The sequence below is a fragment of the Cornus florida genome, unplaced genomic scaffold (assembly GCF_030987335.1).
Source record: "Cornus florida cultivar Cherokee Brave unplaced genomic scaffold, ASM3098733v1 CherokeeBrave_3.0.0_Hap2_Chr02, whole genome shotgun sequence".
Taxonomy (NCBI): Eukaryota; Viridiplantae; Streptophyta; class Magnoliopsida; order Cornales; family Cornaceae; genus Cornus; species Cornus florida.
The window spans coordinates 19,206,233-19,222,359 of NW_026775572.1; the positions used below are offsets into that span (position 1 = coordinate 19,206,233).

The 16,127-nt window shown below is 36.3% G+C and overlaps 1 protein-coding gene and 2 pseudogenes across 1 annotated transcript; all 3 read left to right on the forward strand.

Moving 5' to 3' along the window:
• The first annotated feature begins 567 nt into the window (after positions 1–567).
• LOC132295765 (2-hydroxyisoflavanone dehydratase-like) lies at positions 568–3,293 on the forward strand (annotated as a pseudogene).
• Positions 3,294–9,975: 6,682 nt separating this feature from the next.
• Positions 9,976–11,085, forward strand: LOC132294062 (probable carboxylesterase 12). Its single transcript, XM_059791784.1, has one exon. The coding sequence runs from the start codon at positions 10,060–10,062 to the stop codon at positions 11,014–11,016; it is 957 nt and encodes a 318-aa protein (XP_059647767.1). The 5' UTR covers positions 9,976–10,059; the 3' UTR covers positions 11,017–11,085.
• A 135-nt stretch (positions 11,086–11,220) lies between these two features.
• On the forward strand, positions 11,221–12,758 carry LOC132294063 (probable carboxylesterase 5; annotated as a pseudogene).
• Positions 12,759–16,127: the final 3,369 nt, after the last annotated feature.

Sequence of the window (16,127 nt, forward strand, 5' to 3'; positions counted from 1 at the left end):
GATTGATGTACCAAAATCAATATGTATCATGTACTGTCACGAGGTTGTTACATGTACTGAAACTATTCAAATAATCAGGGGACACCCGAAGACATGATTTTAAGTCCCAAATTAAACTATTGACATAATGAATAATGTGATAGACTGCAAGTATGTGTTGTTCTCTAGGATCAGCTCTCTATATAACCGAATAGATAATCTGGTTAGACCAAAATATTAAGATTTGAATCTTTAAGTGGGGATAAGTTCTTCTGACTAGACAGTTGTTCTGTTTTACATTACTCTTTTTAGTCTTGCTAATGCCCTTCTTTCACAATCATGACTAATGTAATTGAACTAGTCAAAGCCTCCTCAATATGGTGCAAACAATTCTTGGTATCTTTCCAAGAAATTTACAAAAGATTTGCAGGAAAATGGTGGAAGACTTGCGAGATTGTTCGTTGCTAGACATTCTTGGTAAAATTATTGCATAGGGAGCCAGTAATATGTGGTTGGATTATATTTGGAGAAAATGTGAAATTATTGCATGCTTACTCTATAATTATTTCAAAATTGATCCGAAAATGATACTGTATAAAGTTTCACAGAGATCGGACTTAAGAGTAATTGGGGTTGACGTATTCATAACGTTTACTCACATCACAGTCGAGTTGTCAGGTGAATCGTCGTGAATCATAGTCGGTAGCTATTGAGTTGGCAGACCAAAGTCACCCAACAAACATAAGAAACCAAAGGAATCATTCTGTAAACAAGGAAAAGTGCTGAGTCTTCTCTCTCTCTATATATATATACACACACATAAGTAAATCCAAGCACAAACTGTATAACCCTTCCATTGTACCTCCAGAGATTCTTATAATTCTTCCTCATCTTAATTGCTCTTGCCATGGACTCAGCAAATCTAGAGGTGGCCCATGAATTCCGCTTCTTCAAGGTGTACAAAGACGGCTGTGTCGAGAAGTTCTTTTGGCCAACCCAAAAAATCCCGCTGTCCGACGACTCCGTCACCGGCGTTTAATCCAAAGATATCATCTCGTCTGAACCCGAAATATCGGCTCGGATCGTTCTGCCTAGATTATTCGACCCATGTTAGAGGCTTCCCCTCCTCCTCTACATCCACGGAGGCGGATTCTCCTTCGAGTCCGCTTTCTCTCCCCTCTACCAACCCCACATCAGAGCCATTGCCGTGAAGGCTAATGCTATCGCCATCTCAGTGGAGTACATGCTAGCCCCAGAGCACCCGATACCCGCCTACCACAAGGACTGTTGGGAAGCACTCCAGTGGGTTGCGTCCCACGCTAATGGAAACAGTCCCGACCCATGGATTAACAAGCACGCGAATCTTGATCGGGTATTCATAAGGGTGTTCAAATAATCCGTTAATTCGGTCTGAACCAATCCGATCTGTGTGGTTCGGTTCAGTTCAGTTTTCAGATGTCATGGTTTGGTGATCGTTTAGAAATATACCAATCCGCAATTCGCGGTTCGGTTAATGGATTGGGCTCTGAAAAAACCAATCCGTTAACCGAACCAATCCGATCCGTTAACTTAATTATATATTAATATTATATATATATACTGTCATATATTACTGTATTATTATTTATTATTTATATTTTATAGAATTTTTAACATATATCTAAGTTAACACTAGGTCACTAGTAACTCATTAGAATTTAGAGTCATTACAGCCGCTATACGCCCCGGCCTCCCAATCTTCGTCTCTCTTTTCCTCCTCTTGCTTCCCAATCTCTCGCCTCTCAATCCATCGTTCACCCTAAAATACATCAAAACAACGGCAAACTCTGCGTATCGAAGCAACAACCTCTGCGTATCAAAGCAATGGCGACCTCTTCGGCTGGATCGAACTATTTTTCGATGAGTTCACAAGATTTTTCCGTGGATTTGTCTTATTCTTCTCTTCTCTGAACATATAATGTTGTTTTTCTTTCTATTAATGTATGGAAGACTTTCATAGCTTTAATTTGAGTTTGCTAAATAGATCCAGGAGAGTGGCTGAACAAGGCATTCAATTTTTTGGAGTTAGTTGGTTTAATCTTGTCTATAAAAAAACTTGTAGCTATAACTCCAATTTTCCTCTCTTTATAATTCCTTCTATCTCTAAAACTCTCTGTTTGTGGCCTGTTGTGAGAGGTTATGGTTGGATAAAACACAAGCTTGGTACATGAGGTTTGTGAATGAGAAATTGTGGCTTTAAGTTTGGTGCAGCTTCGTCAATCCGTGGGAACCGAACCGAACCGAACCGTTATTTCACAGATCGGTTTGGTTTAGATTGAGAGTCCCCATGGATCAGTTCGGTTTCAGATTTAGTCAATCCGTGAGGGTCGGATTGGTTTGAATTTTACCTTAAACAGAACCAAATCGATCCGTGATCAGCCCTAGGTATTCATAGGTTGAGATAGTGGAGGGGGAACATTTCCTACACATTGTTAACCCGGGTCGGGTCAATAGGGTTACTCAGAGTATGGGTTGTTGGGGGTGGTTATGGTCCACACGTTCTTTGGAGGTAGGGAAGATGATGACGAGATGTGGCTGTACATGTGTCCCGGAATGATGGGCTGGAAGATCCAAGGCTGAGACCGGTAGTAGTGGATTTGGCTAGGTTAGGGTGTGAGAGGGTGTTGGTGTTGCTTGCTGAGAATGATCATCTAAGAGAGGTGGGTGGAGATTATTGTGAGAGGTTGAAGAAGAGTGGGTGGGTGGAAAGGGACGGTGGAGATTGTGGAGACCACGGGAGATGAACATTACTTCCACCTGTTCAATCCAACCACTGAGAAGGCTTTTGCTCTTATTAAAAACGTTTCTTCCTTCATCAATCAGGATTAGATGGGTCTGGATATGTCTTTTGAGTTGTTGTGGTAATGTGTAATGTGTAATGTGTAAGTGTTTTACTTGTCAATAATAATTATTATTATAAAATATGTTTGATAAAAAAAAAAAAAAATGTTTGAATTACGATGAGAGTGTGATTTTTCTATGGCATATTTGATTGTGGATGGAGGGTTATTTTGGGCAGAAATGGACAACACTATTATATGGCAAGGCAAATTGAAAGACTTGCCGCCAAACTAGAGCAAAGCTTACAGTCGAAGCTAGTACTACTTCCTAGACTAGCCATTATAGCTTCCAGATCAGATACTCCCTCTTAAAGGTGTGCCAAAAAAACCGTCAATTCAAAAAATCATACCGGACCGAATCAGACCGAATTTGACGGTTTAAACCAGTTATATAGCGGTTCGATCCGGTCGCGGTTCTAAAATAATAGAACTGTGAAGTTTTGGCTTGATCTTGGATTGGATTCTTTCAGGACTGGATTGCTCAGACCGAACCGTTATAATATGTATGTGTGTGTGTGTGTGTGTGTGTATATATATATATATATATATATATATATATGTTATATTATATATATAGTTATACTCTTAAGTTTGCAAGGGATTTTGGCACAACGATCAAACGTGAGCCAACATTTATCACTATCTGATATTTTTTTATTTGTTTTTTCTTCATGCTTAGATTTTTGGGTGCGTGCCAACATTTCTCCGCTATCTCATTTTTTTTTCTTTGCTCACGCCTCATTATTCACTTCTTAGTTCTCATCACCACGGAATCTAGTTGTTGATCAATCTCTCTCACGCAACCTTCGAAGTTAGGTCATCGTCGTCGATCTTTTATCACTATCGTTGATGACATCCTTTCTCACATTCTCCCCCTTTCCCTCTTATTTTCAGTTATAAGTCTCATGGCGTGTTTGTGCCACAAGCACAACCAACAACGACAACGAATCAAGTTTTTTAGTTTTCAATCTCGGATTTGTCATCTTTTTCAATTTCAGCAACATTCAACTTTATTTTAATTTATACGGTTTAGCTTTTTGGTTTATTTCACTCACTTTCCCCTATTTTTCTCTCTGTATTTTAGTCTTGGATTCGGGAATGTGAATGATTTTATTGTTATTTTTGTTGTATATACAATTCGGGGGGAGGGAGGGAGGGTCATTTTTCAGCTAGATTAACATTTTGGTTTTAGATTTTACTTATATTTGAATTAACATTTTGGTTTTAGATTTTACTTATATTTGAATTAGTCGTTTAACATTTCACTTATACCCTAAATGTCAATTTTTAGTGGGGTCATAGTACTTTTGAGGTGTTAAATGATTATGCTACCCTTTGACCTCATGTTGACTGTTTTGTGACCAAACTACCCCCAACATACACCTTTCCTCTTCTTCCTCTTCCTTATACCATCATCCCCAATTAACCAATCATTCTTGCCATATACACATACAAAACAGCTATATATATATATACACACACACACACACACACACACGTACAAAACAATATATATATATATATATATATAGATATATATACACACACATACAAAACAGTCATATATATATATAGACACACACACACACACATACAAAATTACCATATAAATATATGCGCATGCATACAAAATAGCCATATATATATATAGATATATATACACACACATACAAAACCCCCCACTATTTAACAAACACATATGTCCTAAATATAACACTATAACTATATAACAGTAAAGGTTATTTTAGTCAATTAACATATTTTACACCTATCATCTGTTTCTTTTTTTTATCTTTACTTTAATCACCCAAATCAATGGCACCATCACGTCATCGCCCCTATCGTCATTTTTATCGGTGCCTCCACTACCACCAACATAGGTGGCTTTGTTACCACCACAATCGACACCATTCCTTCGAACCCACACCTGAACCAAAAAACAAGTCGACGATCATCGATGCGATTCCATCGGTGGCGGTGGCAACGATGACGATCTGCGGCAACGATGACGATTTACGACGACGACGATCTACGAAAACAACAGCTACGACGATGATCGTGATGTGTGTGTGTGGGTGTTGTGATGACCCTGTGAGCGGGTGTGCCGTGGGCAGGTGCGAGATACTGGCAGGTTACCACACTAGGCGAGCTACGAGTACACAATCCCAAATCGCCTGGGTAAGAGAAAATGAAGTACTTATATGTGGTGGTGTTATCTCCAATTGGAATGAGGCCTTTTGGGGTAAAGCTCAAGAGCAAAATCATACAGGCTCAGGCCCAAAGCGGACAATATCATACCATGTGGTGGAGTGGGTCGTTACAAATGGTATTAAAGCCTGACCAAGCCAGAAGTGTGCCGACAGGGACGTTGGGCCTCTAATGGGGGTGGATTGTGATAACCCTATGGGCGAGTGTGCCGTGGCGGATGCGAGACACTGACAGGCTACTACACCGGACGAGCTAAAGGTGCATAATTCCACATCGCTTGGGTAAGGGAAAGGTGAAGTGCTTATATGTGGTAGTGTTATCTTCAATTGGAATGAGGCCTTTTGAGGGTAAAGTTCAAGAGCAAAACCGTACAGATTCAGGCCCAAAGTGGACAATATCATACCATGTGGTGGAGTGGGTCGTTACAGGTGTGACGGTGGCTGTGGTGCTCTGTGTGTGGGTGTGACCGGACCTAGAGGTGGCGTTGTGTGGGTGTGGCGTTATGTGGGTGGTGTATGGCATGTTTGATATGTTGGCGGTGTGTAGTTGTTGCGGTGCGGTAACATGTGGTTGGGGAGGCATATGGGTGTTTCGTTGTGTGGTTGTGGCGACGTCTTCTTTTACCCAGAGGCGACGTGCTTGATATGGCGACGATGTGTGGTTGGTACATTGTGGCGGCGGTGTGCGTTGGTGTGTTGGTGGTTGTGGGATGAGGATTGTGGTGGTGGTTGACGGGGGTGGGTGAGAGAGACCGCAGACGAAAGAGATGAAACTCAAAATTGTAGATGGGGCGTTTATGTCATTTACGATTAAAGATGTTTTGTATTAAAATTTTGAGAGTAAAAGCGTCAATTCACATGTGTTTGTGGCCAAAAAGTAAATTGGGGTGTATGTGAAAGTTAATACCAAAATATTCATTTAATTGAAAAATGACTTAACCTCAGGGGGTGTATGTGTAATTTACTCAAAAAAAAAAAAAAAAAAGGAAATAAAATTCAACTAGAACCGTAGAAACCAAACCGAACTAAACCAAACAATTTTTTCACTGTTTCAGAATTTTTGGAACCAAATATTTTGGAACTATAGGGAGAGGTTTGGTTCCAAAAATTCTCAAAACGGGACCAAATCGGACCGTGTGCACTCTCTCTATTCCAAAATAGTTATCCGCATTGAGAACTGTGACTCACAAAATTGTTAGTCATATTTTGGGATGGGGAGAGTATTAAAACGACGTACAATTATTGCATCTTTCATATTGTGCCCAATCCCGAAATGTATGATTAACAAAGTGGTTAGTTAATAAAAATTTGATATAAGTATGCGTGTGTAAGTTTTTTTTTTTTTTTTTTGGGTACTGTTAACCACTATATTGTTTTTGCTACAGTGAAAAATATTTAGAAAACATTAATTTGGCTGCAAATAGTAATGAGAAACGTTTCTTGTTTTCTGTTGTCAACATCTAAAAAGGAAATATGAAAACAAAAATTGCGTTCAATAATATGTTTTTGTTTTTCTATAGCATAAAATGTTTTCAATTTTTGTGAAAAAAAGAGGAAACATAAATAATAATAATAATAATAATAATAATAAATGTTTCTTATGTTTTTTGGCACTGTAGAACTGAAACATTTTCACTATTGTTACTACACATGCACTATTCATTTCTAATAAAATTCATATTATTTGTATTATAAACTAAGTTGCATATTAAATGTTAATAAAAAATATATATATATTTAATATAGAATATATTAAATATTGTATATTATTTTTTATTTGATAAAAATATATCTTAATATATAATATATTAGATAATAATGTAAATTATTTTTTGTGACAAAATAATTTTTGATATAGAATATAATGTTATTAAATTATTATGCAGTAGATATTTTATATTATTATATACCTTATCTATATTATATTATATGTAACTATTAAATTATAATTAATTTACAATATTATAACACAATATATATTTTACATATAAAATGTATTATTTAATATTTTTTATTCATAATAAATTATCATATGCTAAATATATTATATAACACATAATAAATGTATACATCATGCATATACATGTATTTATATACATAATTAGTGGGAGTGTTTTAGTCTTGGTATATCTAATTTTGTACTTGTAATGTATTGGATATTATTAAGATTTATAATTTTAAATTGAATTTTTTAGACTTATGACTTTTTGATACCGATGGAAGTAAGTATCGTGTTTGATTGGTTGGGTTGCTTTCTGTGTCCAAGAATCCATGTTTAAGTCATTTACCCTCCCCTTCACTCTAATCACTAACTTCTAAAATTTTTGTCATAAAAAAAATAAAATAGAAATGAAAAACAAAAAAAAAAAACAAAAAAAAGAATTTATATGTACATTTTGTAACAAATATGTATTATTAAACACTTTTATTGTTTATGCTTTTTATTTTCACTCAAAAAAACAAAATCATGTTTCTCCTTTTTTAAGATTCAAAATCAGAAAACGAAAACGTTACTAAACGCACCCGTGTTTCTTATTTGTTGAGATATTTTGTTTTGCAACAGTATACCCCACCCGTAACATAAAACAAGCAACAAAAATATGAATATCGCACACTGATGAGTGTTTTCAATATGGACAATACATAGATCCTCACACAACATACTCACCGTTGATGTAGACCAATAATAAATTAACATGTGATTTTTAATTACCAAATCAAAGATGGTGATTAGATATTCACTTACCAAATCAAATAAAGTGATTTGATTACCATCTATAATTTGGTAATTAAACTTTGACGTGTCAATTTATTATTGGTCCACATCAGCGATAAGTATGTTGTAAATCCTCACTAGTGATTTGAGAACCTGAGTATTGTCTTTTCAACATATATTTAGTTGGGCAACAAATGCACATGCCACGTGGTAAGTTTACTTCCATACGAGTAATACTACAAAAAAATAGATTGATTTTGTAGTCACTCAAACAGAGTCCAAAAAATAAATTTGTCTAAAACTTGAAAAATTATTTAATCTATCATCTTTCCCTTGGGATCTCTCAAAGTATTTTTCCTCCAAATCAATAATTAAAGTGAAAAGAATTGCTTTGATGGACCGACCGAAAGCATTTTTTCACCAAATCAATAATATATCATGTGCTCACCACCACACCTAGTCTAATTTGTCTAATTTTTAACATTAGGTTGGTTAATATTTAATCTATATATATTTATTCATTTTTTCATTCGAATATGATATGAGACAAGTCCCACCATATATACCCATTTACTTTCTTTCGGATTTGATGGGATAAATTTACCTTATAACATTCTTCCTCACTCAAACCGGCTCAAACCATTTTTTCTCCATCAGTATCTTCTCCGGTTTTTTTCTTCTTGAAATGAAATTACAGACCACAACATTGATTTTTACATTTTAATACCATAATTACCCCTCTTTTACGAAATAAGGAAGGTTGTATTCCAATTCATTCACCTTCTCTCTCGCATTAATGAAATGCATGTTTTATTTATTGATTTAAATCTTATTTCAACTCAAAACTTTATATCACTGCTAATTTAACGTAACTCAAAAGTATATTTCTCCTCTTTAATCTCCTCTCTAATTTGTTTAATTTTTAACATTAGGTTGGTTAATATTTAATTCATTTATATTCATTCATTTTTTCATTCGGATATGATACGAGCCAAGTCCACTCCATTTATACACATTCACTTTCTTTCAGATTTAATGAGATAAATTTACCTTATAACATTCTTCCTCACCCGAACTGGCTCAGACCATTTTTTCTCCATCAATATCTTCTCCATTTTTTTTCTTCTTGAAATGAAATTACAAACCACAACATTGATTTTTACATTTTAATACCATAATTACCCCTCTTTTACGAAATAAGGAAGGTTGTATTCCAATTCATTCACCTTCTCTCTCGCATTAATGAAATGCATGTTTTGTTTATTGATTTAAAGCTTATTTCAACTCAAATACTCTATATCACTGCTAATTTAACGTAACTCTAAAGTATATTTCTCCTCTTTAATCTACTCTGAATTGTGTCAACATACCATTCCCTGTGGATAAATTCAAATACTGAAATAAATATTGATACATTGATACAACAACACAATAAACAAAATTTTGAAAACCTACTCAAAAAAATATATATTGCAGAAGAAAGTAGAACCAAATTAAACCATAACCACATGGATGAATTTTATAAATTTCGAAGATTTCTTCAATAGTATACCGAGTTAAACAACTTTCTCTTAGACAATTTATTATTACTTGAATTTTTTTATTTTTCTTCTAGATAAAAGTTTTGAGTAGGCTGTAAAATTTCTCCATACAAGGGGTGACCATGACTATCACACGTATGGACAATAAATGCCAAACAAAAGATGTGTAGCCCACGAGACTTTTCGTTTTTCTTCAAATGTGTTGGGAGTGACCATTCGTATTGGCGGGTTCCTGTCGACATGATTAGGGTCGACACGGTTTTATTAATCGTATCTTAAACCCCCCTTGACACGAATACAACATGATTATTAACATGACACAAAAAGATATGTTTAAATTATTTCTTACACGAATACGATATTTTTATCTAACACATTTAATTAATCGGATTATTCGTGTCATAATCGTGTTTATTGAGTTAGACACGAACACGATATGTTTAGTTAGCAGGTTAATCCGTGTAGACATGAACACGATTAACCCAAATCTAAACTCTCTTATCTCGAATTATGTTAGCGTATTGTGTCAAAAATTATCGCTCCTAAAATCAATAATGAAAGTGACGGGTGCGTGGACCAAAACGAAGCCATTCACTACTTGCCGTCGAGCCAAGTTGTCCAGCTCATCTTACTTAATTAACATCCCCACCGTGCATATTCAAATGGTCCATATGCATTCATCAATCCCATCTCTCTCTCTCTTGCGTACCATTTCATAGTTTGTTCATTTCTCTGTGATGGCTTCAACCACAAATGAGGTTCTCTACGAACTTCCTGGCTTCAAGTTCATTCGACTATACAAAGATGGCAAATTCGAGAGACTTATCGGCACCCAGGTCGTCCCTGCATCCACCGACCCGGAAACTGGTGTCCAATCCAAAGACGTGGTCATTTCATCCGAAACCGGCGTCGGTACTAGGCTTTACATCCCCAAAACCACCAACCCGGGTCAAAAGCTCCCCCTACTTGTGTACTTCCACGGCGGAGCCTTTGTCATCGAAACAGCCTATTCTGCGCTCTACCATAACTATCTCAACTCCCTCGTCGCAGAAGCCAACGTTGTGGTGGCATCCATCGACTACAGGAGAGCCCCGGAGCATCTTCTCCCGGTCGCCTACGATGATTCGTGGGCCGGGGTCAAGTGGGTTGCTTCTCACTTTAATGGAGGTGGTGATGAGGAGTGGCTAAAGGAGTATGCTGATTTTGAACGTGTTTACTTTGCTGGAGATAGTGCAGGGGCTAATATAGCACATAACATGGCAATCCGGGTCGGGTCGGGTGGGCTGGATGGTATCAATCTTGTTGGGATTGTTCTAGTCCATCCATATTTCTGGGGGAAGGATCCAATTGGCTCTGAAGACATCAGCAAGAAAGAAATGGTGGATAAGTTGTGGGCTTTTGTGAACTCGGAGACGAGCGGGTCTGATGACCCGTTGTTCAACCCGGTTATGGATCCGAAACTCCCAAACCTCGGGTGTGCCAAGGTGCTCGTTTGTGTTGCTGAGAAAGATTTGTTGAGAGATAGGGGTTGGCATTACCATAAGTCATTGGGTAAGAGTGGTTGGGGTGGAGTGAGAGATATTATGGAGGCCCAAGAGGAGGACCATGTGTTCCATTTGTTCAAGCCCACTTGTGAGAATGCTTTGGTCATGCTCAAAAAAATCGCTTCTTTCATGAATCAAGACAAAACTTAAACTTTGTTGTATGTATCAAAATTTTCTCACACCATGTGATGAATAAAGCAACATATTTGGATTATTGCATATATATGAATTGCACACAAAATCTTCTAGTGTGACATGTTTGTTTGTGTTGGAGTACTTTCTGTTCATCTCAGAAAAGTAAAGTGTGTTTCACTAATTAAATTCTTTGATATTTAATTTCGAAAAAAAAAAAATTTGTTTGATATTTTTCTCAATAGGTTATGATTCCATAGCTAGCCAAGCTTCAAATGATATAAATTGAATGTTAATGGAGTCCAAAACAAATATAATTTGAATTCTCACTAATTCACAATGTTGAGAGAGAGAGAGAGGATACATGGTATCTTAACTTGGGTCCTCTCATTTATGGTTTTATTTCAACATGGAACCATACGAGTGTGAATAACTATGATTCAGTAAATGTTACGTTTATTCCTATTTAATGGAGTAAGCAAAATTTAGAATTTACCCAACACCTAACAGTCAAGAATTAGATATGGTTACCTGTCAAAATATAAAAATATATACTTTTTATTTTTTTGGTGAAAAGTTAAGCAAACGTACACCAATTCACAATTTTCATAGCAACCGTCCTATCCCTCTCAGAATTTCTACCGCAGAATTCGAAAGAACGCTCAACCTCAAACACCAAATATAAGAAATAAAGTGAAATAAACTAAATTCAAGAACGCTCAACCTCAAACACCTAATATAAAAAATAAACTGAATTCAAGCTCATCCGCCTTTCATTCTCTAGCCTAATGGTTGTTTTGTTCTTTCGACGGGGGTGAATCACTCAATTGCATCTAACAGATGTAATATTCCACTTAGTTAAGAAACACTCCTTCCCTAAATTAAGATATAAAACTATAATGCAATGGGTGGGTCTGCATGCTAATGGCCAAGGCCCCGAACCCTGGCTTAATCACCATGCGGATTTTGGGCGGGCTTTCTTGGCTGGTGACAGTGCTGGAGCAAATATTGCCCATGATATGGCCGTCCGAGCTGGTGTTGATGGATTAGGGTTTGATCTGAAGCTTGTTGGAATTGTTTTGGTACATTCCTTCTTTGGGAATGGTAAACCTGACAAACTGTGGATGTTTATTTGCCCAGAAACTAGTGGGTGCGATGACCCAAGGCTAAACCCAGCTGCCAATCCTAGTTTGTTTTCAACCTTGGGGTGCACCAAGGTGCTGGTTTGCACTGCAGAGAAAGACCACTTGAGACAGAGGGATTTAACCTACCATGAGGCATTGAGGAAGAGTGAGTGGTGTGGTGTGGTGTGGTTGAGATTATGGAGACAGAAGGGGAGGATCATGTCTTCCATTTGTTCAACCCAACTTGTGAAAAGGCTGGGACCCTGATGAATAGGGTTGCTTCCTTCATTAATCAGGACCAGGCTCCTTCATTGTTATATTCCTTTTCCCTTTTATTTTTTTCAAATTCTTCTAGGCGTTTGTTAAACCGGCAAAGGGGAAAGAGGGGAATTGTAGTATGAAACAATCAAACGATGTTGTTCTAATTTCTAATCATTGTATACTGTAATGTAATGTGGATCATTTTTTTTTTTTTGGGTAATGGTTCTTGTTATTGTGATTGATGTATCAAAATCAATATATATCATGTACTGAAACTATTCAAATAATCAGGGCACACCCAAAGACATGGATTTAAGCCCCAATTTAAACTATTGACATAACTAATATTGCGCAAGTATGTGTTGTTATCTAGGATCAGCTCTCTTTGTAATTGAATACATCATCTGGTTAGACCAAAATATTAAGATTTGCATCTTAAGTGGGATAAGTTCTTCGGACTAGACAATTGTTCTGTTTCACATTACTCTTTTTAGTCTTGCTAATTTCCTTCTTTCACAATCATGACTAATGTCATTGAACTAGTCAAAGCCGTCTCAATATAAAGCAAACAATTCTTGGTATCTTTCCAAGAAATTTACAAAAGATTTGCAGGAAAATGGTGGAAGCCTTGCGAGATTGTTCGTTGCTAGACATTCTTGGTAAAATTATTGCATAGGGAGCCAATAATATGTGGTTGGATTATATATGGAGAAAATGTGAAATTATTGCATGCTTACTCGATAATTATTTCAAAATTGATCCGAAAATGATACTGTATAAAGTTTCACAGAGATCGGACTTATGAGTAGTTGGGATTGACGTACTTGTCAGGTGAATCGTTGTGAATCATATTATAGTCCATTACACACTTTGTGGGTAGTGGGTAGCTATTGCATTGGCAGATCAAAGTCACCCAACAAACCTAAGGGCATCTCCAACCCACTTCTTATTTGGGCTGCTAATTCAAAATATGGCAGGTGGGCTTAAAACTAGGCTCTCCAATGCAATGCTATTTGGGCCGCTATTTTTTAACTTTACTATTTTTTATGCCAATTGTAGCAAAACAAATAGCAATTGCTATATGAGTTAGGCTACAGAAAAAAAGCGACGGCTCCAATTTCGCCTGTATTTGTCTAGGGCAACAGAGAGAGAGAGAGAGAGAGAGAGGAGAACGGTGGCAACAGAAACAATAGTTAATCTCTTCCTCATCGTTGTCTCTCCGATTCGTCGTCGGATCACCGTCAATCCATTGCTCTTCCTCATCGTCATTAGACTCATAAACCCCTTTTATAGTTAGACTCAATAATCCACCGAAATTGGGGAAACGCAGTCCATTCGTCGAACCCCCCCGCGTGCATTTGCAGCGGCAGATTGAGAACAGATAGAGAGCGTTGCTCAACGAATTAGAGGTACCTCTCTCTCTAAAACTCTTCCCTCACCTCTCTCTCTCTCTCTATACATATTGCGCGTGCCAGCGCGTGGGGGCGCGTGGCTTCACCTGCAGCATGCCCCAGGCGCGTGTGAGCGCGTGTGGGGCCCTCCAGTCGCGTTCCAAGCAGTGTTTTGCTTCTCCTAGCGCGTATCAACCTCCTGCGGGTGTTTGCAAGCTGATGGAAGATCCTCGCGCAATACTTAGAGTAATTAAATGTTAAAAGCTGAATCCATTGGCCATTTAATTTGCTTCTGTCTCTTATTTATTTATTTAACTGATGCGTGGAATAATTAATTGTTTATTATTATTATTCATGCATTGGATCCATGATATTTAATTAAATGACTTGATTTATATTAATTAAATTATGAAAATTAATTGGATTTGATTACTAATTAATTTGAGAGTACTTATTGCGAAACGAAAAATTATTTTTATAAATTATTTTTGAAGTGTGCCTCAAGTTAAATATTAGTGAATCGTTTAAAGTCTAAATATTTTCTAAACTTAATTGGATTAAAATCAAGACGTTTTGCATGCATTATATCATGTAAATGAATAAAATAAAAACCCTGATTATGAATGATTAAAAATTGAGTGGGAGCGGGGATTTTTATACATTGCCCCATGGCCTTCGTTATTAAAACCATTGTAATTAGATCTTCAAAAATAAGGCCCCACGCATGATTTGAAGAGTCTTAATATTACAAGAATGGTTGTCTCATGAAAATAAAAATATTAAATGTTCATTGTAATTAGATCTTTAAAAATAAGGCCCTACGCATGATTTAAAGAGTCTAGATTATAATGACAACATATTTAATGTTTTATTTTTCATTAGAGCATTAATAATGTTATACACTCAATCTAAAATCAATAGTGTTAGCTCCCCAACGGAGTGGTCTACACTAGGTGATTTTAGAAAGGCTAAACATAATCGGGAGTCATTTCATATAGATAGACAAGGCATTGTCTTAAGAGATATGGAGATGATGGGATTTGCCCGCCAATAGCAATAATGAATTTCGCCAACCGAATAAGTTATTGGTGTATTGGTTATCCGATTTTTCATGCAGTGGTTAAGGGACCCACATACTATTTTAATGGAAGTGCTGACCTAATAGTAAATGAATCTCAACAATAGTAATAATGAACTCCTCCAACAGGATAAGTTATTGACATATTAATTGGTTGATTTATTATGCTACAGAGTTGAGGGACCCGCATTAATTAAAAGGGATTGTTCACCAATAATGATAATGATCTCTTGTTCGATTGAGATTTATTGTATTATGTGGTTAACAAGCTCATTTTAATTTTAAATATGCATGACATTATTAATAATTCACCTTGCATATTGTATGAATGCATTTACATTCAGATTAATTATGTCTAATCCAGTTTATCTGCTTGCTTACATATTCAATGTAACTGGATCTCATTAATATTGACTGAGAAATGAACTTAGATATTTTATTCACAATGTAAGGGTACAAATGTATTTACTACTTCTAAACCTAATCCTTTTACTTTAAGATACCTAAGAGAACATTAATGCTTTGAATAAGTGAAATAAGGTAAATGAGATGACTTGGTGCAATATTCTAGAGTTTACCTCGAATACGCTCCAAAGCTAACATTTACATTATTTTATTTTCTTCAAGCATCATGTTAAAATTTAATAAGATGTTTTGGTGAGATTAAATAGAGAGTATGCCAAAGTACAATGTCAGACTTGAATAGCATCAAGATAGCCTAAGGAACTCCAGTATGAAATCAAATTTTGAAAAATGATTGTTTATTATTTAAAAATTAGCTGGAGATCAATAAGGCTGACTTGGGTGGTAAGTTTCAAGTTGACATGATTATTGCCTTGTTACCAAACTCATTCGACTCTGTTAGAGTGAACTAAATAAGGAATCAGTTTGAGTTCACACTCGCTGATATTCTTATAGAATTGGTAACAAAAAAAGGGATAATCAAGAGTATGGGCGTTCCTATCAATCTAACCTAGTCTATACCATCTTCTTCTAGGCCCAAGTGGATGGGCAAAGCAAAGAAGAAGGATGATAATAGGACTAGGCTAGCACAAAACATAGGTATCTAAAAGGTTAAAGGGAATAAGGCAGTGTATGTTGAGGGCGAATGAAACTGTTTCTTTTGCCGTTAACTAAGACACTAAAGGACAAACTGTCTAAGTAATGACGTGGCATAGGAAAATATATATTTAATCATTGAGCCATGTTATGTGGTTGTATCTATTGATTCCTGATGGATAGATTCTGGAGCCACTAAACATGTTTGCAATTTAT